We start from the raw sequence: 24683 nt of genomic DNA on the forward strand, positions 1-24683 counted from the left end.
GCCTGTCATTGATGACTTGTGATTAGTGGACGAACAATAATGCCTTCCTTAATCTTGCATCAGTTATTTTGGGAAATATTTGTCTCAAATATCAAAATCCTTCACGAAAATTGATGGCCTTTCTAAAACCTGTCTTGCCATGCAGCATCTGCCCTGCCTAAGAATGACCAGACCTATGTGGACGAGACAGAAAACCTTTCAGCTTACATTGTCGGCAACATTTTAATTGACTTGAATTGTGAATTGAAATAACAAATATAGATGATTTTTTTAAAAAAAGGTGCAATTTCAGGGAAATTTCATGGCGATACTCTGGTCATGCACCTCGGTAGAAGAATTGAAAGAGCTGACTATTTTCTGTGGAGAAAATACAAAAAACTGAGGTGCGAAGAGATTTGGGAGTCCTTGTGCAGGATTCCCTGAAGTGTAATTTGTAACTAGAGTCTGTGGTGAGGAAGGCAAATGTGATGTTAGCATTCATTTCAAGAGGACTAGAATATGAAAGCAATGATGGTGAGACTTTATAAAGCACAGGTGAGGCCTCACTTGGAGTATTGTGAGCAGTTTTGGGCCCTTATCTTGGAAAGGATGTGCTGAAACTGGAGAGGGTTCAAAGGAGGTTCATGAAAATGATTCCAGGATTGAATGGCTTGTCATGTGAAGAGTGTTTGACGGTTTTGGGTTTGTTTTTGCTGGAATTCAGAAGAATGAGGAGTGACCTTATTGAACCTGATTGAATGTTGAAACCCTTGATAGAGTGGATGTGGAGAGGACGTTTCCTGTGATGGGAGAGAATAAGACCAGAGGACACAGCCTCAGAACAGAGGGGCGTCCTTTTAGAACAGAAAAGAGGAGGAATTTCTTTAGCCAGAGAGTGGTGAATCTGTGGAATTTGTTACCACATGCAGCTGTGGAGGCCGTATTTATGTATAGTTAAGGCAGACGTTGATAGATTCTTGATTCTCAGGGCATGAAGGCATGTGGGGAGAAGGCAGGAGATGGGGTTGAGAGGAAAATCGGATTAAACATGATGAAATAGCACAGCAGACTCAATGGGCCAAATGGCCGAATTCTGCTCCTATATCTTATGGTCTTATTAGAAGCCCAAAATCCATAAGATACACCCAAAAGTATTCAGGAAGGAAAATCTTGGTGGTCGAGTGATATTATAATTGTATTGACATGTGCCACCTCCTCTGGCAGCTCATTCCCTGTACCCACTAACCTGTGTGTGAAAGCATTGCCCCTCAGCTCCCCTTTAAATCTCTTATTATTCAAAACTATAACCTCTAGGAGGTGTAAGGTGCTCCTTCCCTCCACTAGCCTGCAGGTCACCCTTGGGCAAGGTATAGACATAGAAACATAGAAAACCTACAGCACAATACAGTCCCTTCAGCCCACAAAGTTGTGCCGAACATGTCCCTACCTTAGAAATTACTAGGCTTACCCATAGCCCTCTATTTTTCTAAGCTCCATGTACCTATCCAAAAGCCTCTTAAAAGACCCTATCTTATCCGCCTCCACCACCATTGCTGGCAGCCCATTCCACACACTCACCACTCTGAGTGAAAAAACATACCCCTGACATCTCTGTACCTACTCCCCAGCACCTTAAACCTGTGTCCTCTTGTGGCAACCATTTCAGCCCTGGGAAAAAGCCTCTGACCATCCACACGATCAATGCCTCTCATCATCTTATACACCTCTATCAGGTCATCTCTCATCCTCCGTCACTCCAAGGAGAAAAGGCCGAGTTCACTCAACCTATTCTCATAAGGCATGCTCCCCAATCCAGGCAACATCCTTGTAAATCTCCTCTGCACCCTTTCTATAGTTTCCACATCCTTCCTGTAGTGAGGTGACCAGAACTGAGCACAGTACTCCAAGTGGAGTCTGACCAGGGTCCCATATAGCGGCAACATTACCTCTCAGCTCTTTAATTCAATTCCACGGTTGATGAAGGCCAATACACCATGTGCCTTCTTAGATAGATAGATAGATAGATACTTTATTCATCCCCATGGGGAAATTCAACTTTTTTTCTTAACCACAGAGTCAACCTGCGCAGCTGCTTTGAGCGTCCTATGGACTCAGACCCCAAGATCCCTCTGATCACTCCACAGTTTAAGATTGTTCATAGGGCCCATATGTCCAAATCTAAACTATCTCAATTTTATCCTAATATTAGTCCTCTTTGTGATAAATGCAAAAGTGGCGAGGCTTCTCTTATTCATATGTACTGGACCTGTCCTAGCTTAGAGAAATTTTGGAGAGATGTTTTTATAACCTTATCCTGTATTCTGAATCGCCACTTAGAACCTAACCCTTTAATTGCTCTGTTTGGTTTCTTGGGTGAGACAGATATACGCTTGAGTTCACACTGCCAAGAGTCTTACCATTAATACTATATTCTGCCATCATATTTGACCTACCAAAATGAACCACTTCACACTTATCTGGGTTGAACTCCATCTGCCACTTCTCAGCCCAGTTTTGCATCCTTTCAATGTCCCGCTGTAACCTCTGACAGCCCTCCACAGTATCCACAACACCTCCAACCTTTGTGTCATCAGCAAACTTACTAACCCATCCCTCCACTTCCTCATCCAGGTCATTTATAAAAATCACGAAGAGTAAGGGTCCCAGAACAGATCCCTGAGGCGCTCCACTTGTAACCAACTGTCATGCAGAATATGACCTGTCTACAACCTCTCTTTTCCTTCTGTGGGCAAGCCAGTTCTGGATCCACAAAGCAATGTCCCCTTGGATCCCATGCCTCCTTACTTTCTCAATAAGCCTTGCATGGGGTATCTTATCAAATGCCTTGCTGAAATCCATATACACTACATCTACTGCTCTACCTTCATCAATGTGTTTAGCCACATCCTCAAAAAATTCAATCAGGCTTGTAAGACACGACCTGCCCTTGACAGAGCCATGCTGACTATTCCTAATCATATTACACCTCTCCAAATATTCATAAATCCTGCCTCTCAGGATCTTCTCCATCCACTTACCAACCACTGAGGTAAGACTCACAGGTCTATAATTTCCTGGGCTATCTCTTCTCCCTTTCTTGAATAAAGGAACAACATCTGCAACCCAGCAATCCTGTGGAACCTCTCCCATCCTCATTGATGATGCAAAGATCATCGCCAGAGACTCAGCAATCTCCTCCCCCACCTCCCACAGTAGGACCAGTTTAGGTCGTGTTCCCCCCCAACGATTCGGGTCACATGAAAACATGGGAGCAGGTGGTGGGTGGTCATACGAGCAGCCGGTGCATATCCCAAGTCCTGGTTATGTGACCACTGATGCCAGGCAGACAATCTCTGAAGAGTATTGATAATGGCTGGGGTCACCCGTCTTGTAAAGACACTGTCCAGAAGAAGGCAATAGAAATCCACTCCTGTAGAAACAATTGCCAAGAACAGTCATGGTGATGGAGAGACCGTGATCACCCATGTCACATAACCAACCTGTATGATAAACTGGGCCTCAAAACCTACCTCACTATGACCTTGCTTCGTATTATCTGCCTGCACTGCACTCTCTCTGTGGCTGCTGCACTTTATTCTGCATCGTTATTGCTTTTCCCCTCTATCACTGTGGCTAACAATACCTCTTGAGCATCAAAGTACACAGCGAATTGCGTCAACAACCAGACCAGTCTGAGGACTCACTGGGGGCAGCCCACAAGTGTCACCAGGCTCCGGTGCCAACACGACACGCCCACAACTCACTAACCCCGACGTGCGTATCTTTGGACTGTGGGAAGAAACTGGATCACCTAGAGGACACCCACGGGGTCACGGGAAGAGCGTGCAAACTCCTTACAGGCAGCTTGTACTTCCTTTGTAGCTGGTACACTTTACTTTTTGTTCTGTTATTGTTTTACTTTGTTCTACCTCAGTGCACTGTGATCTGTACGGACAGTGTGCAGGACTAACTACACACACACACACAAAATGCTGGAGGGACTCAGCAGGCCAGGCAGCATCTATGGCAAAGAGCACAGTTGACGTTTTGGGACGAGACCCTTCAGCAGGACTGGAGAAAAAAAGATGAGTAGATTTAAAAGGTGGTGGGGGGGAAGAGAGATAAACAAGGTGATAGGGGGAGTGCTGAAGTAAAGAGCTGGGAAGTTCATTGGCGAAAGTGATACAGGGCTGGAGAAGGGGGAGTCTGAGATGAGAGGACAGAAGGTTATGGAAGAAAGAAAGGGGGAAAGCAGCACCCTGGGGGGGGGGTGATGGGCAGGTAAGGAGAGAGGGAGAGAGAGAAAAGGGGATGGGGAATGGTGAAGGGGGGGCATTGCCAGAAGTTAGAGAAATCGATGTTCATGCCATCAGGTTGGAGGCTACCCAGCTGGAATATAAGGTGTTGTTCCTCCAACCTGAGTGTGGCCTCATCACGACAGTAGAGGAGGCCATGGATTGACATATCAGAATGGAAATGGGAAGTGGAATTAAAATGTGCGGCCACTGGGAGATCCCACATCTTCAGGAGCATAGGTGCTTGGTGAATTGATCTCCCAATCTACGCTGGGTCTCACTGATATACAGCAGGCAACGCCGGGAGCACCGGATATAGTAAACGACCCCAGTAGACTCACAGGTGAAGTGTCACCTCACCTGAAAGGTCTGTTCGGGGCCCTGAATGGTAGTGAGGGAGGAGGCGTACGGACAGGTGTAGCATGTATTCCGCTTGCAAGGATAAGTGCCAGGAGGGAGATCGGTGGGGAAGGTCGAATGGACAAGGGGCTCGCGTTGGGCATGATAATACCTGCGGAAAGCAGGAAGTGGGCGGGGGGATGATGGGCTTGGTGGTGGGATCTTGCTAGAGGTGGCGGAAGTTCTGGAGAATTATATGCAGGACTTGGAGGCTGAGTGTCTGTTGAGATCATATACTGTGTCCGGTGCTCCTGGTGTGGCTGCTTGTATATCGGTGAGACCCGACGTAGATAGGGAGAGGGCTTTGCTGAACACCTATGCTTCATCCATCAGAAGAAGCGGGATCTCGCAGTGGCCTTCCATTTCAATTCCACTTCCCGTTCCCATTCTGATCTGTCAGTCCATGGCCTCCTGTTCTGTCACGATGAGGCTTCGCTCAGGTTAGAGGAGCCACACTTTGTATTCCGTCCAGGTAGCCTCCAACCTGATGCATGAACAACGATTTCTCAAACTTCCGATAATGGTGCCTCCCTTCACCATTCCCCATCCCCTTTTCCCTCTCTCACCGTGTCTCCTTGCCCACCCATCAGCTCCCTCCCCCTCCCCCTTTTCTTTCTCCCATGACCTTCTGTCCTCCCCTATCGGATTCTCCCTTCTCTAGCCCTGTACCTCTTTCACCAATCAACTTCTCAGCTCTTCACCCCTCCCTCTTGCAGTCACCTATCTTCTTGTCTTTCTCCCACCCTTTCCCCACCTTTTAAATCTACTCATCTTTTTTTTTTTCTCCAGTCCTGCTGAAGGGTCTCGGCCCAAAACATCGACTGTACTCTTTTCCATAGATGCTGCCTGGCCTGCTTTGTGTGTGTTACTCAGATTTCTCTTGTTTGTGTGAGACAAGCTTTTCACTGGTAAAAGTATCTCCTCCTCCCCACCCCCCATCATCTTCCTCTATTTCCCACTCAGGCCTCCTACCTCTTCTCACCCACCTATCACCTCCCCCTGGGTCCCTTTCTCCTTCCCTTTCTCCTATGGTCCTCTCTCCACTCCTATCAGATTCCTTCCTCTCCAGCCTTTGACCTTTCCCACCCAGTTTCACCTATCACCTTCTGGCTATATCCTCCTTCCCCTAACCCCACCTCTTTATCCTGGCGTCTTCACCCTCCTTTCTCAGTCCTGAAGAAGGGTCTCGGCCTGAAACGTTGACTGTTCATTCATTTCCATGAAGCCCCCGAAGAGCCGTTCGACAAAAAGCTGCCACTCACTGGGTGGTTTTTGTCTTTTACGCCATTCACTGTAAACTCCAGAGCAGGCGGTTCCCACCCCGGGTGGGGTCCACAGACCACCTCGGATAACGGTGGGGGTCCATGGCATTAAAAAGTTTGAGAACTCCTGCTCTAGAGCCTGTTGAGTGTGAAAATACCAGCATTACTCAAATCACCCTGTCTGGCACTATCAATTATTTCACAGTCAAAGTCACTTAGATCACATTTCTTCCCCATTCTGATGTTTGGTCTGAACAACAACGGAACCTCTTGACCGTGTCTGTGTACTTTTAGGCATTGAGTTGCTGCCACCTGATTGGCCGATTAGATACTTGCTTTACTTGTATCTCATGAACTGACCTCTGAGTGTAGAACAGAAGTCGTCCAGTGCTGGCAGCACCCTTGTGAATCTTTTCTGCATCCTCTCTGGCTTAATCATATCCTTCCAATACAGAACCACAGACAATACGCCAATTGTGGTCTAAATATAACACGACTCTTGTATTCAGTGCCAGCTTTATTATCGACAATAATCATTTGAGCAAGCAGTTAATGCCACACAGAGGATCATGTGGTTCTTCGTAGAAGCTGACGAGTTAGGACCAGGTTCAGGAACTGTTATTACCCTACAACGATCAGGCCCCTGAGCCAGCATGGATAATTTCACTCACCTCAACACTGAACTGACTCCACAACCTACAGACTCACTTTAAGGACCCGACATATCGAAGCAGCTACTAAAGCACAGCACCAGCTATATTTCAACAGGAGTTGGAGGAGATTGGGTATCTCTCCAAAGACACTTGCAAATTTCTACAGATGTGCCATGGGGAGCATTCTAACTGGCTGCATCTCTGTCTAATATGGGGGGTGGGACTACTGCACGGGATCAAAGTAAGTTGCAGACAGTTGTAAACTCAGTCAGCTTCATCACGGGCACTAGCCTCCGTCGTATCCAGGACATCTCCAAGGAGTGATGCCTCAAAAAGGTGACGTCCATCATTAAGGCTCCCCATCACCCAGGACATGCCTCTTCTCATTGCTACCATCAGGGAGGAGGTACAGAAGCCTGACGACACACTCAACACTTCAGGAATAGCTTCTTCCTGTCTACCATACAATTTCTGAATGGATGCTGAACACATGAACATGAAATATTTTTTATTTCTATTTTTTTCTATTTATTTAATTTAACTAATATATATTTACTGTAATTCACACTTTTCATTTTCTTCCCTCTATTACCATGTATGGCATTGTACTTCTGCCACAAAGTTAACAAATTTCACAACATGTGCCAGTGATAATAAACCTGATTCTGATTCTCATTACAACTCAGTATTTTTTTATTTTCTACAGTTTGATTTCTTTTGCACATAATGATTTCTTTTTCAGCCAACACTTCAGCCCAAAACGTCGACTGTTTATTCCTCTGTATTAGACGCTGCCCGACCTGCTGAGTTCCTCCGGCATTTTGTGTGTGTTGCTCTGGATTTCCAGCGTCTGCAGAAATCTCTTGTGTTCATGGTTGTTTGTCAGCCTGTATGCATAGCTCTTTGTAAATGTTATTATATTTCTTTATTTTCCTTTATAACATGAATCGTAAGGTAGTGTATGGTAACAGATACGTATTTTCATAATGATCCTGAGATAAGTCCTGGGATACACTGAGACACATCATCGTTGGGTGTTTCAACATCAGACGTTCCTGCCCAGGCAACGCAGCCAGGGTTGATCAGGCCTCGGCTTGTGTCCCAGCAGCGTTGGTCTATGAGTCACACTTCCTGATCCACAGCCACCCAGCAGCCTCTGTGACGGTCCTGGGGGCTCTTCTCTTTGCAGCCCTCGTAATGCCAAGGGGAGAGTAGGTTCTGCAGAGTGAGCAGCCAGCGGAACCTCTACCCCCAAATCCCACCCCTATAGGCTCAACGATGTGAGCTTTTCAAAACCGCAGCCATGCCCTCCGACGGCTGGCTGGAGGCCATTTAACCTGCCGGTGTTCAGATACCCTGCCTGGAGTGGGAGTTCCAGGCGCTTGGAGGTTCTGGACACTGAGGGGTGACTCTGGGCGGGCCCCTCCTCCAACTCACTACTTTGAACTTTGAGTAGGGTATTCATCCCCTGGGACCTATCTCAACACTCTCTGTAACATTCCTGCCTAGCCATGGTGACCTTTCACCCTCTCTTGCTCATCAACATATGACCTTAAATAAAAATCCATAATCGTAGAGACAGAGCCCAGAGGCAGGCCCCTCAGCCCATCAGGTCAGTGCCAACCCATCAACCATCCATTTAAAACCAATGACACTTTATTCTCTCCACTTTCCCACTAATTCCCCACGCACTAAGACCATAAGGTATAGGAGCAGAAGTAGGCCATTTGGCCCATCGAGTCTGCTCCACCATTCAATCATGGGCTGATCCAATTCTTCCAGCCATCCCCACTCACCTGCCTTCTCCCCATACCCTTTGATGCCCTGGCTAATCAAGAACCCATCTATCTCTGCCTTAAATGCACCCAATGACTTGGCCTCCACAGCCACTCATGGCAACAAACTCCACAGATTTACCACCCTCTGACTGAAGTAATTTCTCTGCAACTCAGTTCTAAATGGCCGTTGTTCAATTCTGAAGTCGTGCCCTCTTGTCCTAGAACCCCCTACCATGGGAAATTCCCCTACTAGGGGGGCAATTTACTGCGCCCGGTTAACCCACCAGCTCCACAGTTCATTGGGATGTGCGAGGAAGACAGAGTCCCAGGGGGTCACGGGGAGAACGTGTGAACTCCACAACAGCGTGCGCACGCACACACAGACCACCGAAGGCTGGGATGGAGCCCAGGTCTCTGAGGCGTGTGCTGGGGGGCCGAGGAGCAGGTGAGGGAGAGGTGAAGGGAGTGACTGCTTGCAAATGCAGAACCGGAAGGAGGGAGGGAAGCTGGACCTCACTGAAATGGAAGCACTAGGCAAAGAATGAGCGTGGATGTTGGCGTGGTGTTCAAGAGGTTTGGCAAAAATAGAAGTTGCTGTTTTATTTTTGTACCAATATACGGTGAAAAGCTTTTGTCTGCGAGCCATCTAGACAGACAGATTCTTCATTAGACAGGGCATCAAAGGTTACGGGCTGAAGGCAGGAGAATGGGGTTCAGAAGGATAATAAATCAACTATGATGGAACAGCAGAGCAGATTAGATGGGCTGAATGGCCTGCTTCTGCTCCTTGTAGATTGTTCCATTCATCGAGGTAGGACCAAAGAAAAACAGAATGCCAAATGGAGTGTTACAGTTACAGAGAAGGTGAGTTGCAGGCAGACATTCTCTCCCCTGGGAGAGAATGCAAGGACCACTCACACTAGACTGGGAGTTCAAGGGTTCATCTGTGAGGCTTGTTCAAGAATCTGATAAAGATGGGGTAGAAGACCCAATGGTTTGTGCTTTCCGAGTTTCATATCGTTTGCCTGATGGGAGGGGGGGAAGAAGGAAGGGTGGCATGGTGGCGTACTGGTTAGCACAGCGCTTTACAGTGCCGGTGACCCGGGTTCAATTCCCGTCGCTGCCTATAAGGAGTTTGCACATTCTCCCTGTGATTGCGTGGGTTGCCTCTGCGTGTACCAGTTGGTAGGTTAATTGGTCATTGTAAATTGCCCTGTCATTATGATAGGGTTAAGTTGGGGGGGTTGCTGGGCAGCGCGGCTCAAACGGCCAGAAGGTCCTTCACACAAGGTATGTTAATGAATAAATAAATAAGAGAAAATGTCTGGGAAGTGTAGACAGAGTCACTGGAAGGGAGACTGCTGGGAAAGTATTGAAACCTCAGCTTTCTGTGTTGGTGGCCCCTATCAGAATCATAAGGGATTGGCGTGTCCCTGCAGATTTTAATCATGATCGACCGCGAGGCGAAGAGACTGGAGCAACCGGCTGACTGTCCGGCCAACATCTACAGCTTGGCACTTCACTGCTGGTCAGCGGTGCCCGAAGACCGTCCCTCCTTCAGCTCCCTCCGGCCACGAATCAAAGAGGTACCGCCCATCCAACCCCTTTGCGTAACCCCCCCCCCCCCCCCCCCCCCCATCCTGCCTACCTGGACAGCGGGAGATGGGAGGCAAAGGTTGGGTCCCGCCCCTCCATCATCCACATCCCATCCCAGGGGAGATGGTTCTCGTCAGCTGGAGAACCTCATGTCCGTGGAGACAAGGGGAATGTGGGATGGGGAGCAGGAACGTGTGGAGATGGCAAGTGGGTTATCGAGGTCTAATGTGGGTCAACAAGAGTTATCGAGGGCGGGAGAGGGTGGATCATCGAGAGTAGGGGCAGTTTATGGGGAAGTGGGGTGAGAGGGTGTAGGGATGAGTTGTCAAGAGTGGGAGAGGGTAACAGGGAGGGGACAAATCACCAGGAGACGGGTCGGTAACGGGGAGAGAGGATGTGTGCTTGGGTGTACAGGGAGCGTGTGTTGAGAATGGGGGTGGTTACTGAGGTGTGGGGTTGGGTCACAGCGAGGGTGGGCAGGCCTAAAGGCAGGATGGGGGCAGTTTACAACAAGTGGGGGCAGGAGTACGGAGAGCGGGTGACTGAGACCAGGGGGTGTGTTTACAGACACAGCGTGGGGCTGAACTGATCGAGTTCTTGTTTCGCCCCCCCCCCCCCAGGCCCGCCCGCCGGAAGTGAGGGCTCTGCAGGACTTCAGCGAAGCGGGGAAGCTGAAGATGCAGGCCAACGATGGCATCACGATCATCGACGGACGGTGGGTCATGAGGGAGTGGCTGGGAAGGAAGGGAATGGTGGTGACGGGAGGGGGCACGCTGAGGAGAGGTGACTAATTGGTGGGGGAGGGGGGGGTCTCCATAACCAGAAAGACATCATCTGAAAAGCAGGGGTGCCTATTGCAGATGGGAGTGAGGAGGAATCTTTTATTTAGAGTTGCATTGTGGAACCTACCCCTCTGTCCGAATGAGCCACACTGCCTGGCCACCCACCAACTTAAAGCCAGCCCGATCGCAGGACAACTTACCTACCAACCAGTCCGTCTTTGGGACATGGGAAGAAAGTGAAGCACCCAGAAGAAACCCACAAGTTTTTGGGGAGGGTGTCCAAACTCCTTAAAGACAGCCGCGAATTGAACTCTGACCTCCAGCGATGTAGTACAGCTGTGCTAGCTGCTGCATCACTGTGGCACGCTGACCTCTCGGAGGGCCGCGGATCCTTGGATTTCCTTTTCCCAGAGAGATTCGGAGACGGTCATCGGAGCCAAGGCAGACGTTCGGTCAAAGTTTTGGGCGAATACCCTTCATCAGGACCCCTGAAGAAGGGTCTCAACCCAAAATGTCAACTGTTTATTGTACTCCACAGATGCTGCCTGACCTTCTGAGTTCATCCAGCACTTTGTGTGTATTGCCCTGGATTTCCAGCATCTCTCGTGTTTACGAGGCAGATGTTAATTCTAAGGGGAAGTCAAAGTTCTGTGAAGCAAGCTGGGGACAAGGATGGATTGAACCCTATGGTTAAAATCAGTGTGCTTGTGCAAGTGGGGTTTAATCTGAGCAAGTGTGAACCCAAATGCAGGGAGGAAGTACACAGTAAATGGCGGGACCCTGGGGAACAGAGGGCTTGGGGTCCAAGCCCACAGCTCTCCGAAAGTGGCAACACGAGTAGATGGGTTGGCGAAAGAAGGGGCTCGACATAGTTCCTTAGTTGGTCGTGGCACATCTACATGATACACAGTCGTAGGAAAGCAGCATCCATCATCAGAGATCCCCACCGCCCAGGCCATGCTCTCTTCTCACTGCTGCCATCAGGTAGAAGGTACAGGAGCCTCAGGACTCAGGCCACCAGGCTGAAGCACAGTTACCACCTAGCGCCCTCAGGCTCTTGTACAAAAGGCAATAACTGCACTCGCTCATTCATTGAGAAGTTCCCACAACCAGTGATCTCACTTTAAGGACTCTATCTCATTATCTCATGTTCTCGTTATTTATCACTATTTATGTATTTATTTTTGCATTTACACAGTTTGCTGTCTTCTGCACTCTGGTTGATCTTTCATTGATCCTGTTACGGTTACCATTCTATAGACTTGCTGAGTATGTCCACAGGAAAATGAATCTCAGGGCTGTATGTGGTGACGTGTATGTATTCTGATAATAAAACTTAAACTTTGAACTTTGAGCATCAGAATACGGAAGTCACGTTACAGCTGTATGAAACTCTGGTTCAGCCACATCTGGAGTATTCTGGTTGCTTCTTATGGGAGGGATGTGGAGGCCCTGGTTAGGGTGAAGAGGTTCACAATATTAGAGTGCATACACTATCTGGAGTGTTGGAGATTTGAGGGGAGGCCTGAGGGAGATGTATACAATTATGAGAAGCCCAGGTAGTGTGGTTCCTCAAGGTTGTTATAGCCAGGAGTGGTAGTGGGAAAAACTCCCATTACCTATTAAACGCTCCCAATGCTGTACACACCTCAAATAGCCTCTGACAACCCGGTCTAGCACCTGGTATTCACATGTTGCTCAGCTACGAAACCTGGCGGAACGGTTTCTACTGACAGGCGAAGGGGTAAAGGCAGGTTACTGGTGCCCAGTTGCTTTGGGCAGATGGGGCTGGTCAGCCGTGGCTGGCAGCTCGTCTAGGAGAAGGAAAACCCTGATCTCAAACCCCCACTGCTTTGTGGCTACGCCCACTCATGGGAGGGCTTCAGGAGGGGAAAATCAGAATCTGCAGCTCCTAAGACAGTCCTACGTTGAGTTCAACGCTGACTGGTAACTCCTGCGACGCCACTGGTGCCAAACTGTATCGGTCTCCGCTTTGGGTTCATCAGTTGCATGGAGAGGGGGAGCCTGTTTCACGAGCAACAGCTTGTCCTCCATATTGTACTGCCCTGGCTTGCATTCTAGACAGCCAGGACCAGAGGACACAACCTCAGAAGAGAGGGAGTCCGTTTAGAATGGGGATGAGGAGGGATTTCTTTAGCCGTAGAGTGGTGAATCTGTGGAATTCACTGCCACAGGTGGCGGAGGAGGCCAAGTCTTTATGTTTATTTAAGGCAGAGCTGAACAGATTTTTGATTGGTCAGGGTATGAAGAGATATGGGAAGAAACCAGGAGATTGGGGCTGAGGGGGAAAATGGCTCAACCGTGATGAAATGATGGACCAGACTCAATGGGTTGAATGGCCCATTTCTGCTCCTATGGTCTAATCCTCTGCTGGCAGTGTCTATGGTCGACCCTGACCAACGGAGCCTCGGACAGGGTAGACAGTCAGAGCCGCCTTTTCCTCAGGGTAGAAATGTCAAATACTGGAGAGAAGAGGTTTAAGTGGGGAGGGGGGAAAGTTGAAAGGAGATGTGCATATTAATCCCGTTTCCCAGCGCTTGGCTGGTAGCTGTCTGTCCCTGGGCAATTTAGACACTGTGTTTCTGTTTGCACCTCATTTCCCGCAGTGTCTCCCAGGAGTTTATCCCTCTCTGGCCAAGAACGTCCCCCTGTAAATCTGACCCCCCACCCTTCCCTCCTATCTATTAAATGTTATTTACCTCAGGGCATAGTTAAAGGTTTTCTGCAGATTTCTCAGAGTTAAATACCTCAATCATCTCTGCTATGCTGATCCTCATCAATGTGTCTCAGAATGCTACATACCTCAATCAGCTCTGCTAAGCCCCAAGGAGAGCGGACCCAGCTTCTCCTCACAGCTGAGAACCTCCATCCCAGGCAGCGTCCCGGGGAATCTCCTCCGTACCCTCTCCGGCACTGATGCACACTTCCTCCGGTGTACCAGCCATAAATCAGATTCCTAATGTCCGCACACAGCCAGGCGGGGGCGTGGGAAAGGGAACTCAAGGGAAGTCCACGCAGTCACAGGGAGAACATGCAAACTCCACAAGCAAATAGCGCAGGCACGGACGCAAACACAGAGGTCAGGATTGTGCTATGCCACCCGGAGTGAAGGGCTGGGTGTCTCACCGCTTCTCACTTGCCGTTCTCTGCTTCCCCCCGCCCCGCCAGGCCTGAGCTGGTGTTCTGGCGTGGACAGAACAAGAAGACCTTACAAGTGGGCCTCTTCCCTCAAGCCCTGGTGTGCAGCAGCACCGGCCGACCCGGTCCAGCGATCAGCACGCCGCTGAGGAATTCCTTCGTCCACCTCGGACACGGGGACATCAACCCGCGCCGTTCCTGGGGCTTCACGGAGAACACCAGCGAGTAAGTCTTGAGGCGCCCGTTCACGAGACCCGGTCTGCCGCTGGGCCCAGCTCACTGGGCTCCAGGAATAATGAGCTGCTGCTGGCCACCTCATCGGTGTGACCTGGTCTGGTAACCTGTCACCGTCACTGGGTTTGAACCCTGACGCCTTCGCCAGAAGGGCTCCGGCGGGTCCCCAACCTTCTCAGGCAGCAGCAAGGGATGGATAGCAAAGTTCTCTTCTCCTCTCTGAGCTACCTGTTCTACCATCCCAAAGGTCGTTCATCACTGAAGTTCTCCGTATCTACCTCCTCTCCACATCCCCTCAGCCCAGGGTCACCCCAGCACAGGTCACCGACTCTGTTCTCTGTCCCCACAGCAAACTCGGGAGTAATCTGGCCGATACCAGGTATCCGATCCAGCTGATCAAGATGACAGGTGAGTCGGCATTGGGAAGCGTGATGTGGCTGGTGTGGTGCAGGTCTTGGGATATGTAGTGGTGTGACTTGTGTTCATGTGGCGTGGGAATTGGTTAGTTCATTTCTTATATATCTCTCTCTATCACTAACTCTTTCTCTCTCGATCCCTCCATCTATCTCTCTTTCCATCTCTCTGTCTCCCCACTTGCATCCTCTGATCCCTCTCCTCTTCCCTCTCCCCTCCCCATCCCCCTCCTCGTTTCTCCTCCCCTACCCCCTCGCCTTCCCAAATTCCTTCCTTCCCCAACCCTTCCCAATCTATTTCCCTCCCTTCTCAACTCTCCCACTTCCTAATCTCCATCTCCCCCAATCTCTCTTCCCAATCTCTCTCTTTTCTGCCATCCTCACCCATCACCCCATCAATGCTCCTCCTTCTCACCCCCACCCCCCAATCTCTGCCTATCCTAATCTTTTCATATCAGGAGCCCACAATCACCTCAGTGACCATAATCCCACCCCTGACATGTCTTCCTCATTCCCCCACACAGGCCTGTCCCGCAGCCTGGACTCAAACATCGACAGCACAGAGCACTTTTTGGACGCCAGCCCGGAGAGGATCTCCATCTCCAGGGAGCAGCTGAAGCAGGTCAGCAAGCAGGCCGCAGCCTCCGCCGTCGCCAGGGCCCAGGGCAAAGAGCGGCGGCGGCAGGGCCCCAAGGGGGGCCAGCGCTGGGCAGCCGAGGCCGAGGACGTGACCCCTGCCGTGGCCAATATGCGCCTCCGGCCATCCCAGCCCAGGCCCAACTGCTGGTCAGTGGCCTGGACCCAGGAGCAGGAGCTGGCCGGACGCTCCCATCGCCAGGCGGAGCCAAGGAGGGAGCTGAGGAGCGGCAGGGCCACCGAGCAGACAGGTAGACCCCGCGGCACCAGGGGCAATTATCTGGTCAGCGAGGAAGTGAGACCTGCCCAGCAGGGGTCCAAGCCCAGCCTGCAGAGCAAAGTTAGACGTGTACGTTATCACAGAGTGTTTTGCTGGATCTCCTTGGCAGCATTGGGGTTGGTGGGGGTGGGCCGTGTTGGGGCAGCCAGGAGGCAAACTGGCTTGTTATTGTCAGATATGAGGGCAAAACTTTACATGTCTTCCGTACAGATCATTCCATCACATCAGGGTGTGGAGGCTGTAGAAGGGAAAACAATAACAGAATAAAGTGTCACAGTTACAGAGAAAGGGCAGTGCAGGGAGACAACAAGGTGCGAGGTCATACCGAGGGTAGATTGCGAGGTAAAGAGCCCATCTTGCCGAACAATGGGAGATGTGCTCCCAGGACAGAGAGAACGGGTTAGATACAGAGGCATCATCGTCTTCATCATGTGCCGTGTCATGTGACATGGGCGATCACGGTCTTTCCATGACCATGGTTGTTCTTGGCAGGTTTTTCTGCACTTGTGGTTTGCCATTGCCTTCTTCTGGGCAGTGTCTTTACAAGACGGGCGCCCCCAGAGATTGTCTGCCTGGTGTCAGTGGTCACATAACCAGGACTTGTGATCTGCACCGGCTGCTCGTACGACCATCCGCCACCTGCTCCCATGGCTTCACGTGACCCTGATCGGGGGCTAAGCAGGTGCTACACCTCGCCCGAGGGTGACCCACAGGTTAGCGGAGGGAAGGAGTGCCTTACACCTCCTTTGGTAGAGACGTATCCCCATCCCGCCATCCAGCGGCTTTCGATAACATCTCCGCTCACCTTCCTATAAGTTCCATCAAGTAATGGCTCAGAGACGTCAAATGTTCCTCTTACTTTAACCCTTACAGTCCTGGCACGAAGCAAGGGGTGAAAGGTTTCAGGTCATCAGTGGAATTGGGGGAGAGGGCCAGGGAATGTCTGTGAAACCAGATGGGGGAGAGGCCAGGATCTTATCTGTGAAACCAGATGGGGAGAGGGCCAGGGAATGTCTGTGAAACCAGATGGGGGAGAGGCCAGGATCTTATCTGTGAAACCAGATGGGGAGAGGGCCAGGGACTTGTCTGTGAAACCAGACGCGGGGGGCGGGAGTGTTGGGAGGAGAAGGCCAAGGAACCATCTGTGAAACCAGATGGTGGGGGGGGGGGGGGGTGGAGTGTACAGGAAAATTTCTTGTTAGTGGATTCCTGTTTTGGGGAGATTGGGACCACGGGGTAAGACAGAACTACCTGACTCCCAGGGACAGAGGAAACTTTTTCTTTGTATCATTACATCACATCAGTGTATCGGGGTAGTGCAAGGGAAGAATGCAGAATAGATTGTCACAGTTACAGAGAAAGTGGAGTGCAGGGAGTCAACAAGGCGCAAGGGCCACAACGAGGTAGACTGAGAGGTCAGGGACAGCTGATGCTACATGCAAGCACACACACACACACACACACTCGCGTGTGCCCACACTTGTCTTCTGAGCGGTAACAGGGCATTTCTGTGTCAGGTCCAGGCGGCGGTGCATGGGGTCACCATAGAGGAGTGCCAGGAGGCATTGCACATCAGCCACCTCGATACACAGAAGGCCATCCAGCATCTAAAGGTGAGGGAGAGGGACAGGGTGGGGGTTGGGAGGGGCAACGGGGATACAACAGGAGATGGGATCTGTAGAAAGGGTTTGGGAGGTATTGGGAAGATATGAGGCACAAGATTTGTAGCAAGTACAAAGGGTGGGGGCATTACTGTGTCCACCAGGGTTTTATTCCCCAGAGTGCAGGAGATTGAGGGGCGACTTCAATGTGGCAGAACTGAGGTGAGGGAGTGGGCCTATCGCCGAGATCGAGGAAGACCCGAGGTTCGGTCAACTTAAGCACCGGGCCAAATTGGAAAGGTCTGGTACAGGCTGAATTGAGGTGGTGGGGCCCAGGCTCCAGAGCGTATCGAAACAACAGAAGACGATGTTTGGACGACGATTTAGGTGTCGGGCCGAATTGGAAAAGTCTGGTACAGGCCGAATCAAGACAACGGAGTTCCAGGCACCAGAGCGTATCGAAGAGACTGAACCCGATGTTTGGAGAACGATTTGGGTGCTGGGCCAGATTGGGAAGGTCAGGGTGTCGGGGCCTGAGACAAGGGTCGGGCCAGTTCAGCTTGCTGCGCCTCTCTGCACTGAACCACAGGTCTGTGGACGGACTCTCTTTCTGAAACTCAGTTTAGAAAACTATTCGCTCATGTTTACTGTTTGCATGATTAGGATTTTTTTTTTCTCAGCACATTGGGGGCGGTGGTCTTTTTAAAAATGTTTTTGTTGGGGTGTCTTTGTTTTGTGGCTGCCTGTTAAGAGACAAATCTTATGTTTGTATAAATACTTTGATAATAAATGCACTTTTGAACTTTGAGGTACATAAGATCACGAGGAGCATGGAGAGGGGGGCTTCCACACAGTCTTTATCCTGCAGAGGGGTTATTAAAAACTAGAAAGCATGGGTTTAACATCAGCGACCAGAAATGTAAAAGGGATATCGGGGGGGGCAGCTTCTCCACTCAAATGGTGGTGCATACTTGGAACATCACATTACCAACATTTAAAAGCCATCCAGATAAGTACATGGATTGGAGAGGTTTAGAGGGATATAAGCCAGACGCGGACAAGCAGGTCCACCAAATGCCAAAGGAACGCATCAGGCCGGGCACTGCGGGAGCATGGCGGTTAGCACGACACTCGGAATTCAATTCCAGCATTCTCCATAAGAAAGCTTGTATGGTCTCCCACTGAGTGCGTGAGTTTCCTCCCACAGCCCACAGACTCACAGGTTAGTTGGTTAATTGGTCATTGTAAATAGTCATAGAACATCGAACCTTACAACACAGGAACAGGCCATTCAGCCCTCAATGTTGTGCTGAACCAGCTAAAAAGTAAATTAGAAAACACCGAAACACTAATCTCTCCTACCTACACCGTGTCCCTATCCCTCCATCTTCCTCACATCCATGTGCCTGTCCAAACGTCTCTTAAAAGCCTCTAATGTATTTGCCTCTACCACCATACCAGACATCCACCACTCTGAGTAAAAAAACTTACCCCTCATACCCCTTTGAACCTACCCCCTCTCAGGTTCAATGCATCCCCTCTGGTATTAGACATTTCTACCCTGGGAAACAGATACTCCCTGTGCCTCTCACAATCTTATAAACCTCTGTCAGATCTCCCCTCAGCCTCTGCCGCTCCAGAGAATACAACCCGAGTTTATCCAGCCCCTCCTGGTAGCACGCGCCCTCCAAATCCAGTGATTACCACACCAAATCTCTAAATAAATAAATAGACACCTGTGAAGGGAAATGAAAGTCATTTCATACAGTTTAAAACAATACATAGACTCCATTATTCCAAAGAGAAGTTGCACAGCTTCTACCCTGATGTTTCATCAGTTTGTATTAGATGTAAATCTGAGAACAGTAACATGTCACATTCATTCTGGTCATGTTGTAAGCTTTATGCATATATTTTTCACTGTTTCTCGGAGGCCTATGGGAACCGGACCCGCTCATAGCCATCCTTGGAGCAACAAGCTCCCTATCTTCAGCCAATAAGTATGAAAAAATGGCTGTATTGTTTGGAATGGTGATTGCTAAGAAGTTAATCCTGCAAATGTGGAAAATGGACTCTGTGCCTACGTACGATCTGTGGCTGAGAGAACTGGCAAATACTTTACATTTGGAGAGACTGAGACTATGTAATGAGGACAAAGGGGACATCTTTGAAAGGATATGGGCTCCTGTATTGGACCTTCTTACGGGGTGAGGACTGAGGTTTTTTGGTGTGGTGCACCTCTGCTGTGTACGTTTACTTTTGCCTTTATATTACTCTCCCTTTTGCTGCTCAATATTTAATTTGATTTTGTTATGGTCGTGGTTTTTGTGGATGTGCTGTATTTCTTTTGTTGTTCGTTTGTAGAAAAATTTTTTTAAAAATTTAGAAAAAAAAGGAAAGTCGACATTTTGGGCTGAGGTGCTTCATCAGGACTGGAAAGAGAGGGGGTGGAAGCCAAAATGAAAAGGTGGGGGGAGGAGCACAAGTTGGCAAGGTGATAGGTCAGAACAGATGAGGGGGGAACGTAGAAGGAAACTGGGAGGTGATAGGTCAGAACAGATGAGGGGGGAACGTAGAAAGAAACTGGGAGGTGATAGGTGGAACAGATGAGGGGGGAACGTAGAAAGAAACTGGGAGGTGATAGGTGGAACAGATGAGGGGGGAACGTAGAAGGAAACTGGGAGGTGATAGGTGGAACAGATGAGGGGGGAACGTAGAAAGAAACTGGGAGGTGATAGGTGGAACAGATGAGGGGGGAACGTAGAAAGAAACTGGGAGGTGATAGGTGGAACAGATGAGGGGGGAACGTAGAAGGAAACTGGGAGGTGATAGGTGGAACAGATGAGGGGGGAACGTAGAAAGAAACTGGGAGGTGATAGGTGGAACAGATGAGGGGGGAACGTAGAAGGAAACTGGGAGGTGTTAGGTGGAACAGATGAGGGGGGAACGTAGAAAGAAACTGGGAGGTGATAGGTGGAACAGATGAGGGGGGAACGTAGAAAGAAACTGGGAGGTGATAGGTGGAACAGATGAGGGGGGAATGTAGAAAGAAACTGGGAGGTGATAGGTGGAACAGATGAGGGGGGAACGTAGAAAGAAACTAGGAGGTGATAGGTGGAACAGATGAGGGGGGAACGTAGAAAGAAACTAGGAGGTGATAGGTGGAAGAGGTAAGGGGGTGAGCAAGAGGATGGTGACGATGGAGGAAGGGGAGAGGTGATGGGAAAGTGTGGGTGTGTGCTGGGGGGGGGGGGAAGAGAAGGGTTGAGAAAGGCCTCCAGAATGATGAAAAATAATGGGAAGAGAGACGAAGAAAGCAGAGGGCACGGGTGGTCACCAAAAGATGCATAAGTCCTGAAGAAGGGTCTTGGCCCAAAACGTCGCCTGTTTATTCCATTCTGAATAAAAAAATAAAATTATTCAAGACTCTGCCTGACCTGCTGAGCTCCTCCGGAGTGTTGGATAGATAGATTTAAGTTGATATGGTCGGTCTGGAGATTACAAGGAATGAGTATGAGGTGATGCTCTGCTTCTCTGCTTAGTGACTGATTGCCCAGCTCCAGGCTCTGTGGCAATGGTCACCAGGTGAATTCTGTATGCTTGTCTGACCCTCTGACTCCAGCGTTGCCTCAATCTCCATTAGGTCCAACAGCTCTACAACATGAGCCAGATGACCCGAGAGCAATGCCAGCAAATCCTCCACGAATTTAACTGGAGCCTGGAGAACGCCAGCCAGTTCCTGCTGAAGAGGAGTGTGAGTATCGTTGGTGGTTGGGGTGGGGGGGGGGGGGGGTGTACAGTCAGCCTTTTGCCCCATTGAGTCAAGTCTATTTTCTTGCTCCACCAAGTCAGGGCAGGTCTTTGGGTGGGTGGGTCAGTACCAAGCCCATGGGGGATTAACTCATCCCAACTTTTAGAGACATACAGTATCAAATTTTCTCAAAATGTTTATGAAATGTAGCCACAGTTGTGCCATTTTGCAGCTGCATTGGTATGTTGGGCCTGGGATAGATCCACGGAGTTATTGACACTCCGGAACTTCCTCACTCTTTCCATTTCTGATCCCTCGATGAGGGCTTGTCTTGTCCTTTCTGGAGTCCACCGTCAGCTCCCTGGTTTTGCTGACGTTGAGTGCAAGGTTGTTGCTGCAACACCACTCAACTAGCTGATATATCTTACACCCTCTCATCACCATCTGAAATTCTGCCAAGAAATTTGTAGATGGCACTTGAGCTGTGACACATGCTGGTGATATTAAACCTGATTCCGACTCACTCCGCAGGGCAGGGATTACTGAGATAACAGAACTCACTCCAAAGCAGGGGAATGCTGGGATACTGGATGACCCACTCAGTGAGGCAGAGGGATGCTGGGATACTGGATGACCCACTCAGTGAGGCAGAGGGATGCTGGGATTCTGGATGACCCACTCAGTAGCCTTGTGGCAATGGGATATCAGGCTTAAGGGAATAGGCATGACGATGATCCCATGCAATGCAACAAAGTACATTTGTCCATCAAATAGTCAGCCCAACTTAAAAACTTATTGCAGACAACTGCTCTGTGCAGCACCCAGCCCAACACAGACGCAGAGACACACAGACACACACACACACCATCAGTTCCCAGTGTAAGTGGGGAACAACTATCCTGTGCTGTTGCTGCCTTGGGAGTGTGTGATGGGACAGTGTAGAGAGAGCTTCACTCTGTGTCTGACCCTGGGGGTGTGTGATGGGACAGTGTAGAGAGAGCTTCACTCTGTGTCTGACCCTGAGAGTGTGTGATGGGACAGTGTAGAGGGAGTTTCACTCTGTGTCTGACCCTGGGAGTGTGTGATGGGACAGTGTAGAGAGAGCTTCACTCTGTGTCTGACCCTGGGAGTGTGTGATGGGACAGTGTAGAGAGAGCTTCACTCTGTGTCTGACCCTGAGAGTGTGTGATGGGACAGTGTAGAGGGAGTTTCACTCTGTGTCTGACCCTGGGAGTGTGTGATGGGACAGTGTAGAGAGAGCTTCACTCTGTGTCTGACCCTGAGAGTGTGCGATGGGACGGTGTAGAGGGAGTTTCACTCTGTGTCTGACCTGGGAGTGTGTGATGGGACGGTGTAGAGGGAGCTTCACTCTGTGTCTGACCCTGGGAGTGTGTGATGGGACAGTGTAGAGGGAGCTTCACTCTGTGTCTGACCCTGGGAGTGTGTGATGGGACGGTGTAGAGGGAGCTTCACTCTGTGTCTGACCCTGGGAGTATGTGATGGGACAGTGTAGAGAGAGCTTCACTCTGTGTCTGACCCTGGGAGTGTGCGATGGGACGGTGTAGAGGGAGTTTCACTCTGTGTCTGACCTGGGAGTGTGTGATGGGACGGTGTAGAGGGAGCTTCACTCTGTGTCTGACCCTGGGAGTGTGTGATGGGACAGTGTAGAGGGAGCTTCACTCTGTGTCTGACCCTGGGAGTGTGTGATGGGACAGTGTAGAGGGAGCTTCACTCTGTGTCTGACCCTGGGAGTGTGTATGGGACGGTGTAGAGGGAGCTTCACTCTGTGTCTGACCCTGGGAGTGTGTGATGGGACAGTGTAGAGGGAGCTTCACTCTGTGTCTGACCCTGGGAGTGTGTATGGGACGGTATAGAGGGAGCTTCACTCTGTGTCTGACCCTGGGAGTGTGTGATGGGACGGTGTAGAGGGAGCTTCACTCTGTGTCTGACCCTGGGAGTGTGTGATGGGACAGTGTAGAGGGAGCTTCACTCTGTGTCTGACCCTGGGAGTCTGTGATGGGACGGTGTAGAGGGAGCTTCACTCTGTGTCTGACCCTGGGAGTGTGTGATGGGACGGTGTAGAGGGAGCTTCACTCTGTGTCTGACCCTGGGAGTGTGTGATGGGACGGTGTAGAGGGAGCTTCACTCTGTGTCTGACCCTGGGAGTGTGTGATGGGACGGTGTAGAGGGAGCTTCACTCTGTGTCTGACCCTGGGAGTGTGTGATGGGACAGTGTAGAGGGAGCTTCACTCTGTGTCTGACCCTGGGAGTGTGTGATGGGACAGTGTAGAGGGAGCTTCACTCTGTGTCTGACCCTGGGAGTGTGTATGGGACGGTATAGAGGGAGCTTCACTCTGTGTCTGACCCTGGGAGTGTGTGATGGGACGGTGTAGAGGGAGCTTCACTCTGTGTCTGACCCTGGGAGTGTGTGATGGGACAGTGTAGAGGGAGCTTCACTCTGTGTCTGACCCTGGGAGTGTGTGATGGGACGGTGTAGAGGGAGCTTCACTCTGTGTCTGACCCTGGGAGTGTGTGATGGGACGGTGTAGAGGGAGCTTCACTCTGTGTCTGACCCTGGGAGTGTGTGATGGGACGGTGTAGAGGGAGCTTCACTCTGTGTCTGACCCTGGGAGTGTGTGATGGGACGGTGTAGAGGGAGCTTCACTCTGTGTCTGACCCTGGGAGTGTGTGATGGGACAGTGTAGAGGGAGCTTCACTCTGTGTCTGACCCTGGGAGTGTGTGATGGGACAGTGTAGAGGGAGCTTCACTCTGTGTCTGACCCTGGGAGTGTGTATGGGACGGTGTAGAGGGAGCTTCACTCTGTGTCTGACCCTGGGAGTGTGTGATGGGACGGTGTAGAGGGAGCTTCACTCTGTGTCTGACCCTGGGAGTGTGTGATGGGACGGTGTAGAGGGAGCTTCACTCTGTGTCTGACCCTGGGAGTCTGTGATGGGACGGTGTAGAGGGAGCTTCACTCTGTGTCTGACCCTGGGAGTGTGTGATGGGACGGTGTAGAGGGAGCTTCACTCTGTGTCTGACCCTGGGAGTGTGTATGGGACGGTGTAGAGGGAGCTTCACTCTGTGTCTGACCCCGGGAGTGTGTGATGGGACGGTGTAGAGGGAGCTTCACTCTGTGTCTGACCCATATTTTCTCTGTGCTTTTTTAAAATAATTTCCAAAAGCATGTTTGTTATAATTGCTACTACATCAAAGTACAGTAACCAAACTTCACATTCCAATGTCACGGAGTGTGCAGGAAGTGTGTCCAACTGCAGCTTCTGGCAGACCGCATTGAGCATCTGGAGCTGTGAGTGGATTCATACTGGAGCATCCGCAATGCTGAGAAAGTCGTGAATAGCACGTTCAGTGTGTTGGCCACACCGCAGGTAAAGGCTACACAGGCAGAAAGGGAAGGGGTGGCCACTAGACAGCGTAGCAGTAGGCAGGTAGTGCAGGAGTCCCCTGAGGTCATCTCCCTCCTAAACAGATATACTGTTTTGGATACTGTTGGGGAAGATGTCTCATCAGGGGAAGGCAGCAGCAGCCGAGTTCATTGCACCATGGGTGGCTCTGCGGCACAGGAGGGAAGGAAAAGGAGTGGGAGAGCTATAGTGATAGGGGATTCGATTGTAAGGGGAATAGATAGGCGTTACTGCGGCTGCAAACGAGACTCCAGGATGGTATGTTGCCTCCCTGGTGCAAGAGTCAAGGATGCCTCTGAGCGGCTGCAGGACATTCTGGAATGGGAGGGTGAACAGCCAGTGGTCGTGGTGCACACAGGTACCAGCGATATAGGTAAAAAATGGGATGAGGTCCTACAAGGTGAATTTAGGGAGTTAGGAGATAAACTAAAAAGTAGGACCA

At 50.3% G+C, this 24683-nt stretch overlaps 1 protein-coding gene across 5 annotated transcripts in view; it reads left to right on the plus strand.

Annotated features, from left to right (window-relative positions):
- Positions 1–24683, plus strand: part of tnk1 (tyrosine kinase, non-receptor, 1) — an 82998-nt gene that overhangs the window by 51906 nt on the left and 6409 nt on the right. For 3 of the 5 annotated variants that reach the window (XM_073048790.1, XM_073048791.1, XM_073048793.1), the window contains 7 exons: positions 9806–9952; positions 10583–10677; positions 13934–14128; positions 14487–14545; positions 15075–15535; positions 16984–17079; positions 20711–20821. In XM_073048790.1, coding sequence (XP_072904891.1) covers positions 9806–9952; positions 10583–10677; positions 13934–14128; positions 14487–14545; positions 15075–15535; positions 16984–17079; positions 20711–20821 — 1164 coding nt within the window. The remainder of the gene's footprint in view (positions 1–9805; positions 9953–10582; positions 10678–13933; positions 14129–14486; positions 14546–15074; positions 15536–16983; positions 17080–20710; positions 20822–24683) is intronic. The other 2 variants (XM_073048792.1, XM_073048794.1) reach the window with 2 other exon arrangements.

Source organism: Hemitrygon akajei, chromosome 6 (genome assembly GCF_048418815.1).
Source record: "Hemitrygon akajei chromosome 6, sHemAka1.3, whole genome shotgun sequence".
NCBI lineage: Eukaryota > Metazoa > Chordata > Chondrichthyes > Myliobatiformes > Dasyatidae > Hemitrygon > Hemitrygon akajei.